Raw genomic sequence first — 13,672 nt, forward strand, 5'->3', positions numbered from 1 at the left:
ATGAGGTACTGAATCTTAAATGCTCAGATGGCTTGTCCAAGGCCATACAATTAAAAAAATATTTTATTAATTTATTCATATTACATCTCAACTGTTATCCCATCCCTTGTATCCTCCCATTCCTCCCTCACTCCCATTTTCCCCTTACTCCCCTCCCCTATGACTGTGACTGAGGGGGACCTCCTCCCCCTGTACATGCTCATAGGGTATCAAGTCTCTTCTTGGTAGCCTGCTATCCTTCCTCTGAGTGCTGCCAGGCCTCCCTATCCAGGGGATGTGGTCAAATATGGGACACCAGAGTTTGTGTCAAAGTCAGTCCCCACTCTCCACTCAACTGTGGAAAACGTCCTGTCCATTGGCTAGATCTGGGTAGGGGTTTGAAGTTTACTGCACATATTGTCCTTGGCTGGTGCCATAGTTTGAGCAGGACACCTAGGCCCAGATCTGCCCATCATAATGTTCTATTTGCAGGTTCCTAGGACCCTCTGGATCCTTCTATTTCCCCATTCTCCCTTGCTTCTCTTACCTAGAGTCCCAATAGAAAGTCTTCCCCTCTGTCCCAGTTTCCTGGTAAGTGAAGACTTTCATGGGACATGCCCCTTGGGCTAGTGTCCAGATATAAGTGAGTATATACCATTTTACTCTTTCTGCTTCTGGGTGAACTCACTCATTATGATCATTTCTAGTTCAATCCATTTGTCCACAAATTTCGGGAATTCCTTGTTTTTAATAGCTGAGTAGTATTCCATAGTATAAATGTAGCACAGTTTCTTTATCCATTATTCTACTGAGGGACACTTAGGCTGTTTCTATGTTCTGGCTATTATGAATAAGGCTGCTATGAACATGGTTGAGCAAATGTTGTTGTGTGCTGTAGCTTTTTCTGGGTATATTCCAAGGAGTGGAATATCTGGGTCTTGAGGAAGTCCTATTCCAAGTTTTCTGAGATAGTGCCAGCTAGATTTCCAAAGTGGCTGTACTAGTTTGCATTCCCACCAGCAATGAAGGAGTGTTCCTCTCTCTACACATACTTGACAGCATGTGGTGTTACTTGAGTTTTTGATCTTAGCCATTCTGATGGGTGTCAGATGGAATCTCAGAGTTGTTTTGATTTGCATTTCCTAGGCCATACAATTTACGGTGCTGTGGGACTGTTCAGTGGGGCCAGTCTGACTCCATGCTCAGGGGTCTGATGAGCACGAGTCTATGGCACTCGGAATTCCTGTGCTAGCCGGAAGTGTGAAGGGAAGCCAACATCCTCCTCACATCATCTTGTCTTCTTCTACGGTCTTCTGTAGTAGCTTAAGCCACCTGCCTCATTTCAGTCTTCTTTAGTTCCCTCTAGCCTTTTAGGGCCACTTCCAAGTTTTCTCAAGTCAGATCCACACTGAGAAGTACATTTTCTTCACTCTTCTGGAAATCTCTTTCCCCATCCTCTATGAAATCTTAGCTTTGATATGGAGTTGTTTCTGTGAGCTAGACCATTGGTTTTTCTGATCACATCTATCATGAAAAATAGCATTTTTCTTCCCAAACTCACTCACTGTTGTACTGTGCAAACACTTGTATATTTACCTGAGCTTTGCATACTTGATCATCAGTGGTATCTGTGTGGACAGATGTGGCATTTAGCTTGCTAAACAGTGGTGTAGCTCATAAATGCTATCAAATATTTAGCAATTCTCTTGCTAAACGTGGGGCCTATGTCTCTTTCAATCTTGGAAGCTTATGAGTGATCCAACTAGTATGTACATATATGTATATGAAACATATATTTTGAGACAGGGTCTCATTATGTAACTGAGGTCTTCAACTCCTGTCTTGCTTCCTCTTCTTCCTTCCCATCCTTTTCCTTCCTTCCTTCCTTCCTCTCCCCTTCTTTCCAACCATACCAGGCTTTAAAAATTATTATTGTTTTAATTTATTTATTTTTGTTTTTCAAGATAGGGTTTCTCTGTGTAATAGCCCTGGATGTCCTGGACTTGCTTTGTAGACTAGACTGCCTCAAACTCACAGAGATTGCTTGTCTCTGCCTCCTGAGTGCTAGAGTTAAAGGCATGAGACACTACACCTGGCTCTATTATTGTTATTTTAAAAAGATACATAACTTATGTGTATACATGAGTGCTTGCAATGTATGTATACATGTGTACCAAATGGAGACCTGGAACCTGCAGAAGCCAGAAGAGGCCATGTGATCTCCTGGAACTGAATATACAAGTGGTTGTCAACTTCATGTAGGTGCTGCGAACTGAGCTTGAGTCTTCTACAAGAGCAGCCAACGATCCTAACTGCTGAGCATCTCTCAGTCCCCTTAACATTATTTTTGAGACAGGGCCTAACAATGTAGTTCAGGCTATCCTTAAGTTTGTAGTACTTTCCTCAGTTTCCAAGTACCAAGTAGAGTGTGCTTGATATACAGCTATATGACTTCTGAATCTAAGTAATAACAAGCCATGCAGCTGCTGTCTGGTTCTTTCGAAACACTTGCTTTTCAGAAGCTTCCTCTTAGGGCCTTCCCCCTCAGGACTCTGACATCACAATCTTTGGAGAAGCTGTATCATTCAGATAAGCTGTATATAGGTACTCTGGCTGACTGTCCTACACAAACATAGTCCTTGAAACCTCCCAGGCATCAACCATGAGTAAAGGAGCCTCTGAATACTTTCAGTTCCTAGTTCTATCAGGCACACTTAACCTCCCTCCCTTGTCCTCCTTCAGCCTTGTAAGTCTTTTGGTTAAAGTCTTGTCATCAGGAACAAGCCATCCTTATGAGCTAGGAACAGCCCTATATGAATTCTGGACTCAGGGTCTGAGATCATACTAAAACTGATCACATTGCTCCATTAAGCTCAAGTATCTGTCTTTAAATGCATTAAAAAAAAACACCAAACCAAACAACAACAAAAAACAACCTTGTATTTTCTGGCATATAAGACAACTCCCAACTTTTCTAGTTAAAGTACAGTTTGGAATATACTCATTGTATAAGACTACTCCTCTTCCAATGCACACCCTGGGCAACAGACTTGGGCATGTATCCATTTGCAGGCAGGTCACAGACAGGTAGGCGCTTTATTAAATGCCAGCAAGCAGTCAGTGCCAGCCTAGGCTGCCCCTTCAAGGCGTGTTCCACATGCAACCCGAAGACTGGGCAGCCCTGTGAGTCAAATGGGCAGGTTCTGGTGGAGAGCCAACCTATGCTCACATTCTCCTCCTCGAGGTACAGGAGGATGTGTGCAGCTTGCCCCTCCCTGCTTCATATTCCCTGCACAGAGTGGGGAACTGGCTGGGGCACTCCTCACTATATGTGCTGGACATATGAAGCAAGGGGAAGCAAGCTGTAAGTAAGTATCTCCCAGCTTTGGCACGGATTTTTTTGGGTTAAAAAGTCATCTTATATGCCTAGAAATATGGTAATTGGTTTAGGTATTTATTTTTCATAATCTATGACAACAATGAAATCATTTTATTTGGACCTAATTGATGGGCAGACTGCTGGACTCTATATTCTGAGATCCTCTGATAAAAGACAAATGTCATGTGCAACCAGAAATAAGAGTCCCAGACATTTTCTGGAGCAGCTATCTCTCACTTAGGTGCGCTGTAAACTGCGCCAACCCTGCAGACTGCAGTGAACAGCAAAGGCTGCTTCAGCTGCTTTGGAAGCAGAAACCACAGAAGGGACTTCTGCTCTTGTGATGGATAAAGTACCTCTACAAAGTTGAAAAGTACAAGCTCTAATGATACAACTCACTAACTTCCTTTCTGGACAGCATCCTAGGAAGACATTAATTAATTGAACGTGGGTCATCAGTTTCTCAACAGAAGTGTTTCTTCTAGCTCAGGACAGCGAAGACCACTATCTTCACCCAGTTCTGCTCTAAAGCCCCTTTTCCTCTTTGTAAGTAATTCATCTAAATTATGAGTCATCATCTGCCAAGTTTGTTCCTTTTTTAATGAAATCACTTGACAGTTAAGAAACGAACAGGGAAAGTCTATTCCTTGGGGCTTGTTCTGTTCCTCAGGTTCAGTGTTTTTTAAAATTAAATTTCCTACTTGAAAAAAGTCTGTTTTTAAGCTGACAGTGTGGTATTTCAAAAAGCCATTTTCTTTCTTTAGCTATACAAACTTAATTTGTAGGGGGTTGTGTGTGTGTATATGCATTTTACTTCGAATATAAATCAGTTAAATCATCCATAGAGTTATATTAATCAAATAGTTAATTAATTTTGGTTCTATTGCTATAAGAAACTATGAGTTTCCTTAATATTTGAAAGTTGATGAGATGATAATACCTTTATCTAAAGAATTCAAGGCAAGATTTATAAGCAGCAGTATGGCATAGGTTAAATTTAGAGTATACAGTCATAGGTACTCTTGTTTCAGTTAAATAGGACCTTAGGCAAATTATTTGCCAGCTTTTCCATCTATAAAGTGGGTACAATAACATTTTTCATAATATCTATGAGAATGAGAAAACACATGTGGAACATTTAACATGGTACCAGAAATCAGGAGCTTAATGAATGGTATATATACTTTGCAATAAATATAATTGCAATAAAATATTTTTTTAATTTATTTTTCAAGACAGGGTTTTTTTGTGTAGCCTTGGCTGTCCTGGAGTCACTTTGTAGACCAGGCTGGCCTCGGACTCACAGAGATCCACCTGCCTCTGCCTCCCAAGTGCTGCAATTAAAGGCATGTACCACCATGCCAATTTAATAAAAATAATTTTGTTTATTGCAATCTGGGATCTCAAATTTCATAGAAGAACACCCCATTATATATACATTAAAATAGTAACCTTTTGGAGGCTGGAGAGATGGTTTAGCAGTTGGGAACACTAGTTGTTCTTTTAAAGGGCCCAGGATTAATTCCTAGCACTCACATGATAGCACTGTTTATAACCCCAGGGGGGTTCTGATGCCCTCTTCTAGCTTCTGCTGGCACCAGGCATGCATGTGGTGCATAGACACACATGCAGGAACAACAAAGAAATGAAAATAAGCCAGTTTTAAAAAGGGTTTTAGAAAGATCAACTCTGAGGGGCTAGGGAGATAGGTCAGTGAGTAAAGTGCCTGCTGTGCAGGAATGAGACCTAAGCTTCGATTTCCAGCACCTATGTAAAAAGCCTGGCATGCCAATGGGTACCTATAGCCCTAGTGCTAGGAGTGTGGGAGACAGGCAGATCCCCGGGGCTTGCTGGCTAGCAAGTCTACAATAAACAGTGAGCTCCTGGTTCAGTGAGAGACCGTGTCTTTAAAAAAATAAAAAAGGGCAGCAGCAGGGGGGTGTGTGTGCAGGCAAGATGGCAACACCTTTAATCCCAGTACTCCAAAGGCAGAGGCAGGTAGAGCTCTGTAAATCTGATGCCAACTGGTCTATTTAGGAGTCCCAGCCAAGACTACATAGTGACACTGTTTCGGGGGGGGGGGGGGGAAGGAGCCCTACAGAAGAGAATGCACAGTAAGGACATAGACACAAACACATGTGTACACATCAACCTGAACACATTTTAACATCAACCTGAACCAAGATTTAGTACCTGAAAAGCAGGCAAATCAAGAACTGCGAAACTGTTGAAGAAACGTAAACTCTGAATGGCAACTTGGACGGTGTTCTGGGCGTAACTGTCCTTGGGACTGGCAGTGCTGGGGTCTGAGATGGTGCCGTGAAAGAGGATACAGTAGAGCATGTGTAGAACTCCAGCCAAGTCTGTGGCCTGAAGAGCGGCTGTCAGTCCTGTGGGATCCTGGCGATTATTGTCAAATATGCTGTAGGTCCTGACAAAGAAAAACGCAACCCCTTGAGAAAAATCTAGTTAAAGGCTGTTAGCGTTTTTTATATGTTAAATGGAATACAACAAGTTGACCATTAATAACAAACCACCCGAGTTGTGTAATGAGGTAACAAGAAACCTGTAGAAACCAATGTAGCCCTCCCCACTAAGTGTTTGGTGGCTTCCCTTTCCTTCCCCTGGGAGATCAGCCTGCTGCAGCAATGCTAACTGAACACCTTGCAATTGATGCTCAGGCTGCTACTGTCCTTCCCACACTTGGCAACCCAGGATTTTCCCACTGTCTCTAGTGTCTACAACTTGGCAAACTGCAGAGAGTCAGTGAGAGCTCTGTGGACTCAGAGATACAGAACACTGCAGTTTCCTTTTCTAGATCTCTAAAGGAAATCTTCTCAGGAGAAGCAGGTACCAGGAAAGCACAGGCTTTCAATAACCTGCTGTATGTGCACACACTGAGCGGAGATGCTTCCGCTGCTTTCGTAGGCACTATTAATAAAACAGTGTTATCAGGATATACTGTGGAGGCCATTGTCCCCACAACACATCTTCATAGGTCCACATAGATCATAGTGAAGTCAGTTTAGTCACTGACGTATTATGTACCTTTACTGATGAAACAGAAGAGGCAGTTTAGTGGCAAATGAATCCTTAAAGTCAACACTGACACAGCAAGGTTTTGCTAAATCGATTTCATTCCTGAACTAAGGCATACAAAGCATGTAGGGACCAAGAGCTCGCGGTCAAAGCATACACAGCTGCCAAGTATTCATTCATCTCTGCATCCCCAGCTTCCAGCTAGAAACAACAGATCAGCCTGAGGAAATACCGTTCCTTACCTCATTGCTAATGTGCTTGATGGGCCCTTCCTTGTTTACTCTGGCACAAGGGTGCCTAAGCCTATGCCTAAACGGTACATTTTATTTCCCTAGCTGTTCAGCACATGTCACATTCAGAGCTAGCAGGCTACAGAGGGGGCACTTTTGTCACTATACTTGGAAAGAGCTCTCACTTTTCCTTCACTGGGTCTGAGAAAATGTAAGTTTTGGAGGTGTGATAGACAGGGGCTCTATCTATAGTAGGGACAAACCCTAATGCTCCTTGGTGGCATTCCAAGAGGGTCAGTTACTGCTTTTTTTCATGGGACCTGGCTTTTTCTCTGGGAAGTTGTAAGGCTCTGCTCAATGTCTTTCCTTAATACTAATCATCTGTACAGCCCTCTGCAGACGTGTGCACGCTACTCTTCTATCATGCAGTGAATGACACCCTTCCCAAGCTCTTAACCACCAAGTTTCCTTTATCCCTTGTCACCCCTGCAAGCTGAAGCGTAGAAAGGAGGGAGGTCCTAAAGACCTATGCTTGCTTATCGCATTATCCTGCCCCGAGACATTCAGAAGACATCACTAAGTAAGAAAGACCTGGGAGGGCTGGCAGGCAAATTTCTTTACCTTGCCTAAAGGGATTGGCTTTTTGTTGTTGTTTTTGTTTTTTCCCTAAAGGGGTTGTTTTATTGGTTTTAATTTGGTAGTTGCATTGAAGTAGAGTCTTATTGATAACCCTAGTCAGCATTTACATCTCAAATGTGTTCTGTTTCAGACATTGCTCAAAACAGAACCAGAGAACAGGACACGCCCCTGTATTCCTTGTAGCCTTCTCATGGACTGCTATTAGCTCACGTACATAGCAGAGTCTTCTCAGAGCTGGAGGCAGGGGCATGACACAGGGCTTATTACTTGTACTCTGCCCAAGAAACAGAACAAGACAGGATCCCTTATATTCTCTGTCATTTCTTTAATTAGAACTTATAATTAATTGAATATTGTTAAATATAATGCAATTTTGTGTCATCATAAGGAGATCTTTTGTACTTAAGCAATTTGAAGATTCAAAAATTTTAAAGGAATTTTATTTGATTATACGCACATTTGGAACACTTTTTATAAAACTTGTTAGTGATTATGAGTTGGCCTTATTTCCTGTCATTAAAGTCAAAAGAATTAGGGGTCAGACTCTGAATAAAGTCATGAGAAGAGATTGTCTGCAGTTATCATATAGGTTCCGAATAGAGACCCATGTTTGGAAACAACTGACTGCCTGTTCAAACAGAGCAAGGCAGAAGGCCGTTTTCTCCTAATGGGCTTTCAGAACCTTGAGGATGCATGATGCAGGTGACAAGACTTTTACTCTCTCTGAGTCTGAATGCTGATTTCCCCTTATGTGTCTGATGCTTTCAACAGATGATTAGCATATTCTAATGCAGGTATTCAGGAATACAGTTTCATTGTTAAAACTATTGTCATAACCTTTCTTAGCAATTACTAAATGACATGAACTCACTCTTTTTTTCTTCTGAACAAATGCAAAATGCCAACAACAGGAGCTGGAGCGATGGCTCAGCAGTTAAGAGCACAAGCTGTTCTTCCAGAGGACCGGAGTTCAATTCCTACCCACATGGCTGCCTGTAACTCCAGTTCCAGGGGATCTGACACCTTCACATAAGTCATACATTGGGAAATATTTATTTTAAATTCTTCTTCAATCAATCATCAATAACTCGTTCACTCAATCAACTTATTTATTTATGCGTGTGCAGTGTGTGCACGTGTACATGTATATGTGTATTACAGCACACAGGTGGCGATCAGAGGATAACTTGTAAGAGTTGGTTTTCTCCCTCTACCCCAAGGGTCCTGGGGCTCGAGCTCAGGTTGTCAGGCTTGGAAGCAAGTGCCTTCACCTACTGAGCCATCTCACTGGCTCAATGTTTCCTTCTAATTTAGCCTAAGATATAGATAATTTGCCCATCAGCAGGCTCCTGGCTCCTGTTGGTTCCTAACTGCTAACCACATGTTATTAAGGAAAAAAAGACACAAAGGTGTGTGTGGGGAGGCAGGAGTGGAGATGGATCTGAGAGGAGTAGGGGTGAATGTAATCAAAATACATTGTATGCAATCTCAAAAATGAATAAAAATACTTTAAAAACGTGAAAGATGTTAAAAATCAGATGTGGAATTCTATATACCACACTTTAAAATTAAAAACTCTCCAATTTTTACCAGATTTAAACATTTTTTTTGGACTCCAAGACTAGAGACGGTAATGAAGTATTTATTTCTATCACTGAAACTAGACCTGAGTGAGAATAGATAAGCTGGGTGGCCATCACTGCCATACAGCATCTGAACCCAACACTGCTGTATAGGAGCACACAGTACAGTTAGGCAAAAAAGCACAAGGTATGAATCATGGGCCACCCACTACACAGTTGACTTCAACTAGCCTAAACTCTATCCCCCCACCCCCCTCCTGTGCGTGCGTGCGTGCGTGCGTGCGTGCGTGCGTGCGTGCGTGCGTGCGTGTGTGTGTGTCTGCGTGCATCTTCCCGGCTGAGAGCATCCTGTAGGTGCTGCATGCAGGTGACCATGCAGACTATTCTTGTAGCTTCTAGAATTTTGCTTCATTCAACCTTTACTTCTAGAATCTCTGAGGCATCTTATGAAACTTCTCTTTCAATTAATAGCCATTTTTTCCTTCTCTCCAATACATCATTCACACAGTACTTGTTAATGCTTCAAAATTTGGTTTTTTAGGAGGCCATATTTCTCCTCAAAGGCTATTAGTGACACTATTGTCACCATAAGATACCAGAAAATAATTTATATTTTTACATTTTAACCTTGTCATCATCTGGGAGGCATTACAATCACCACCAAAAATTCAAAGTATAGCTAAAGTACTGTACGTTATTCATGCTTTTCTGCTTTTATGTCTTTGCTTATGCTATTTTTGTTGTTGTTTATCTTTTCCTTAACTCTATGTGTTCTTATCATTTCCATTTTTAGGTCTCAGGCTAAGTTTTAGCTACTCAAGAAAATATTGAATTCATAAGCTCTGAGTGACCTCTCCCTCTTCTGGGCTCTATGGATGTTGATGATGATAGTGGCCAACATTTATTAAGCATATACATGTACCAGACAGCCTGCTAAGTGCTTGTATGAATTGCATTCTAACTTCTTTCTCACCATTTTTTTAAAATGACAGATATTTGTATATATACCTTCTTTCCCCTCCTAACTTATAGGGTTCTTGAGAACATAATAGGAGTCTTGAGTCATTTCTGCTTTCTCCCAAGTCTAGCATAGGACTGGGCACAGAGCAAGTGCTACATAAATATTTGTTCAATGAATGAATGGATTGGTAGGGAGGCAGAATTAGAAGTTTACCTTTGCTTGAACAAATGGTTTGGAAGCATCCTTAAACACTTGAGAAGCACTCATTTATACCCACATAATTAATGGACTAAATTATGAATCATTCTGATCTTCTATGACACTGGCTGCCAAATGTCATTTGGCTACAATTTGTTGTGTTAGTATAGTTTAGATATGGAAATGGAAAACATATACATAACAACAAAATTCCTTTTTATAAAATGATTTTAAAATTCAGATGTCTTCTCCAGCCAATCAATATCAATCATGTCTTACAAGCTCTTCTTTCCCCTCAGAGTTGAAAGATTTGCAAGGATTATTTTATGTATGTATGTATGTATGTATGTATGTATGTATGTATGTATGTATGTATAGTTTGTTTGTTTACTACTGCTTCTTGGTCCACAGTTGCTCTACTGCATAACTACAAGCACAGTTATGAATTCAGTAAGTTGTTGTAGAGTAAGTGAAAAGCCCATGTTGACTGTGATTTCTAAATACGAATTACTTTTTGATCCTCTTAGTGCTGCTGAGGAGCCCACATCTTAGAGGATGCTGCCTGAGACCTGAAACTGTCATTTTCTTTTTACTTCCTGTAATAGCAAGAATGAAAAACTGATAGCAATAAAGGCCAAAGCATAAGCATTTCTGAAAATCCTAAAATAAATAGTTTAGATTTGTTTAAGCGAGTAAGAATTGTTTGTGTCCAATTTTCATTTTAAAATTTTGTAGTAATACTAAACTAAAACCAAATTCTTTCACCACATTTTCATTCCTTACTTAAATAAAGACAAGTTCATTGTTTAAAACCAAGCCTGGTGTAGAAATCTTGGGCCTGTGCTTTCCTCTCCCATATTGAAGCATAGATTAACAGCACAAATTCTGACACCCAAATTGTCTTTCAGAACACCTAGGTAAAAATTAGAAGATTAAGGACACAATAGGAGAGGAGTCAGAAGTGGACCTGCTCAAACTCCATCACAAAGGCCTGGCTGCCGGCAGGGTGCAGGGTGTTTACTCAAAGCCTGAGCTATCAATTAGTCTGCTTAATTATCTCAGGCTCTGCCAGTTCAAGAGGCAACTTTTAAAGGCCTCTGAGGCTCTTCTTTGTCTTTTATTCCGGCTACTCACAAAAGGGCTTTAAGGACAAGCCTTCCTTGACATAGTCTGGCTCTAGCTAGTCTCTGGGAGCCAAAGCAGGTATTGTGTGAACTATTACAATAAAGCAAACCCACAGGTTCTACTTCTTAGATTGGGCTGTGAGGTAGCACAGAAATTCTAATGCATGTTAACAAAATGCGTTAATGGGTCACTTCAGTTCATAGTTCAGAAATATAGTTTTCAATGAAGACGGGACAGCAAAAATGACCTGTAAACATCAGATGTGAACAAACCTGAGAGGTATAACACCCCTGTACAGGTCTGTGATGTTCAGGAAATGCTGGAAGACTGAAAAATGACATCAACAGCAATTGCGGGTCATTTTTTCCTACTTTGAGAGCAGCAGTTTACATGTCCCAAACCACCTATACATATTTATGTCCAGAATAATCTGCTTTTGCAGTAAGTCCTGCTAAGGGACCTTTGCTAAGCCATTGAAGATGAACAAAGAAATTATACTGGGGGAAATTAAGAATTTTTTTTTTTTAAATAGTTTTTTTTTTTGAGACAGGGTTTCACTGTGTTATCTTTGCTGTCCTGGATTCGCTTTGTAGCACAGTGTGGCCTTGAACTCACAATGATCCACCTGCCTCTGCCTCCCAAGTGCTGGGATTAAAGGCGTGTGCCACGATGCCTGGGAAAATTAAGAATTCTTAGAAATCAAGAGTAAATCACTATCAACTACTTAATCTTCCAACTGTATCATTTGCTGTTCAAAATTTATAAGTCAGAAGCCTGAAGAGTTATCTAGATTCTTCTCATTTCCCACACCAACAAGCCCTTTGCTAGCTAATTTATGCTACCGCATCTTACTGTATTTGCTCCCCTCTATTTTCACTGGATCTAGAGGCACTCAGTATTTTTCATGTGGACAACGAGAAAGCTCTTCGCTAATCCTTTGGCTATACCCATCTCTATATGTTTCAGGGGTGTTCATTCTGGAATAGAAATTTGATCCTACACAAACAATTCAGTGGTAGTTTCCCTCCATGCCTCACAAGAACTAACATTTAAGGAGCTCAATTAACGGCCCCTTCTTTTCCATGGTCACAGAAACATCAAACTGAACACAAAATACCACATAGTTTCAAATCTCCATGTATTTTAGCTTAGGCTGCCCCAAGCATATGTTTAAACAAAGATACGGGCATAAATGTATTTGTGTGTGTGTGTGTGTGTGTGTGTGTGTGTGTGTGTGAGAGAGAGAGAGAGAGAGAGAGAGGGGGGGGGGAGGGGGGAAGTAGGGCAAGTAAAAAGTTGAACAAGGAATTATTAGTAAAGAGGCTGGGAACCCTGTGAGACAGTGGTGAACATGTTCAGAACTGTGCCAGTGAGGGATAGGAAAGCTGGAGTATTACCCACTAGTTTACTGTCTGAGGGTTAGGTCCCCTCCTCTTTGGCAGAGAACATCCTCAGGTAGATAAACAGGCTGTCAGATGAGCTAAAGGCACCATACACTATACTGCATTTCCCTTCCACCTGTCAAGCATACTGTAAAATTCAGCCTACTGGCCGGGTGAGGTGGTGCATGTCTTTAATCTCAGCACTGGGGAGGCAGAGGCAGGCCAAGATCTGCGAGGTGCCTGGTCTACATAAGGAGTTTCAGGCTAGAGGGGCAACAACATGAGACCCTGTCTTAACAAAACTCCCAGACTTCACCTACTGAAGTGTTTCTTGACCTTCTCTTGGGGTGTTTTCCTTCCTTCTGTGTGCAGTCTCTTTTACTGTAGCTGAGAGTTTGAATGCCTGACTCCACAATGGCAGGATTGTTAGCACCTAACTTAACATCTGGCACACAGGAGATGCTCAGTGAGTGCCACTGGACACCATCATGATGATACATGAAATACAAGAATTCTGTTTTCCATGTATGTAAATGAGAAAATTAAAATAAATACACATGTTAACATTCTGAATACTATTAAGTCCAGTTTAGAGATAGAAACAGCAAGACAGAAATCTTGAGTACTAATTCAGTCAGCTTGCCTCAGTTGTTTTTCGGGTGGAAATGAGACAACGGATGATGACCTTTAGAGTTCTTTCCAGTGCTACAGAGTTCAAATGACTGAAGTTGTATAAGCAAGAGGTAAGGAACACAAACTATACAACAACCACATGCTTACCTTGGTGATGGTCATTTAAATTCAAAATGAGTACAGGTGACATAGACAAAATGCTGGCAAGTTTGTGATCGTGTGTACTACAGATAAAGAGCCAGGACCAGGCAGGGTGCTGTGTAAGAGGCCACCACAGAAGCACTAACTGCAGGACGGAGGGCTCTAAGCTGGTGCCAATGCCCAGACAGCCTGGGTTCAAACTCTCTGCAGTGTGGTCAAGACTATTCCTGATTCTATCCTCAGAAAGGCAGACCGTGGTTAAATTCCTAGATAGAAACTACTTGAAAAACTGAACACAAGTTATCTTTGCTGCCTTAAAATCTCAAACAGTTTTAATCTTCCTATGAATGTCACAGAGGTAAGGGACTGGGTCACAGTAAGGA

At 41.3% G+C, this 13,672-nt stretch overlaps 1 protein-coding gene across 3 annotated transcripts in view; it reads right to left on the reverse strand.

Moving 5' to 3' along the window:
- SCAPER (S-phase cyclin A associated protein in the ER) overlaps positions 1–13,672 on the reverse strand; it is a 324,408-nt gene that overhangs the window by 34,744 nt on the left and 275,992 nt on the right. For all 3 annotated transcript variants that reach the window (XM_084782519.1, XM_084782517.1, XM_084782518.1), the window contains exon 28: positions 5,552–5,789. In XM_084782519.1, the coding sequence (XP_084638645.1) occupies positions 5,552–5,789 (238 nt within the window). The remainder of the gene's footprint in view (positions 1–5,551; positions 5,790–13,672) is intronic.

This window comes from Acomys minous (genome assembly GCF_964271855.1).
Source record: "Acomys minous genome assembly, chromosome: 5".
Classification (NCBI taxonomy): Eukaryota; Metazoa; Chordata; class Mammalia; order Rodentia; family Muridae; genus Acomys; species Acomys minous.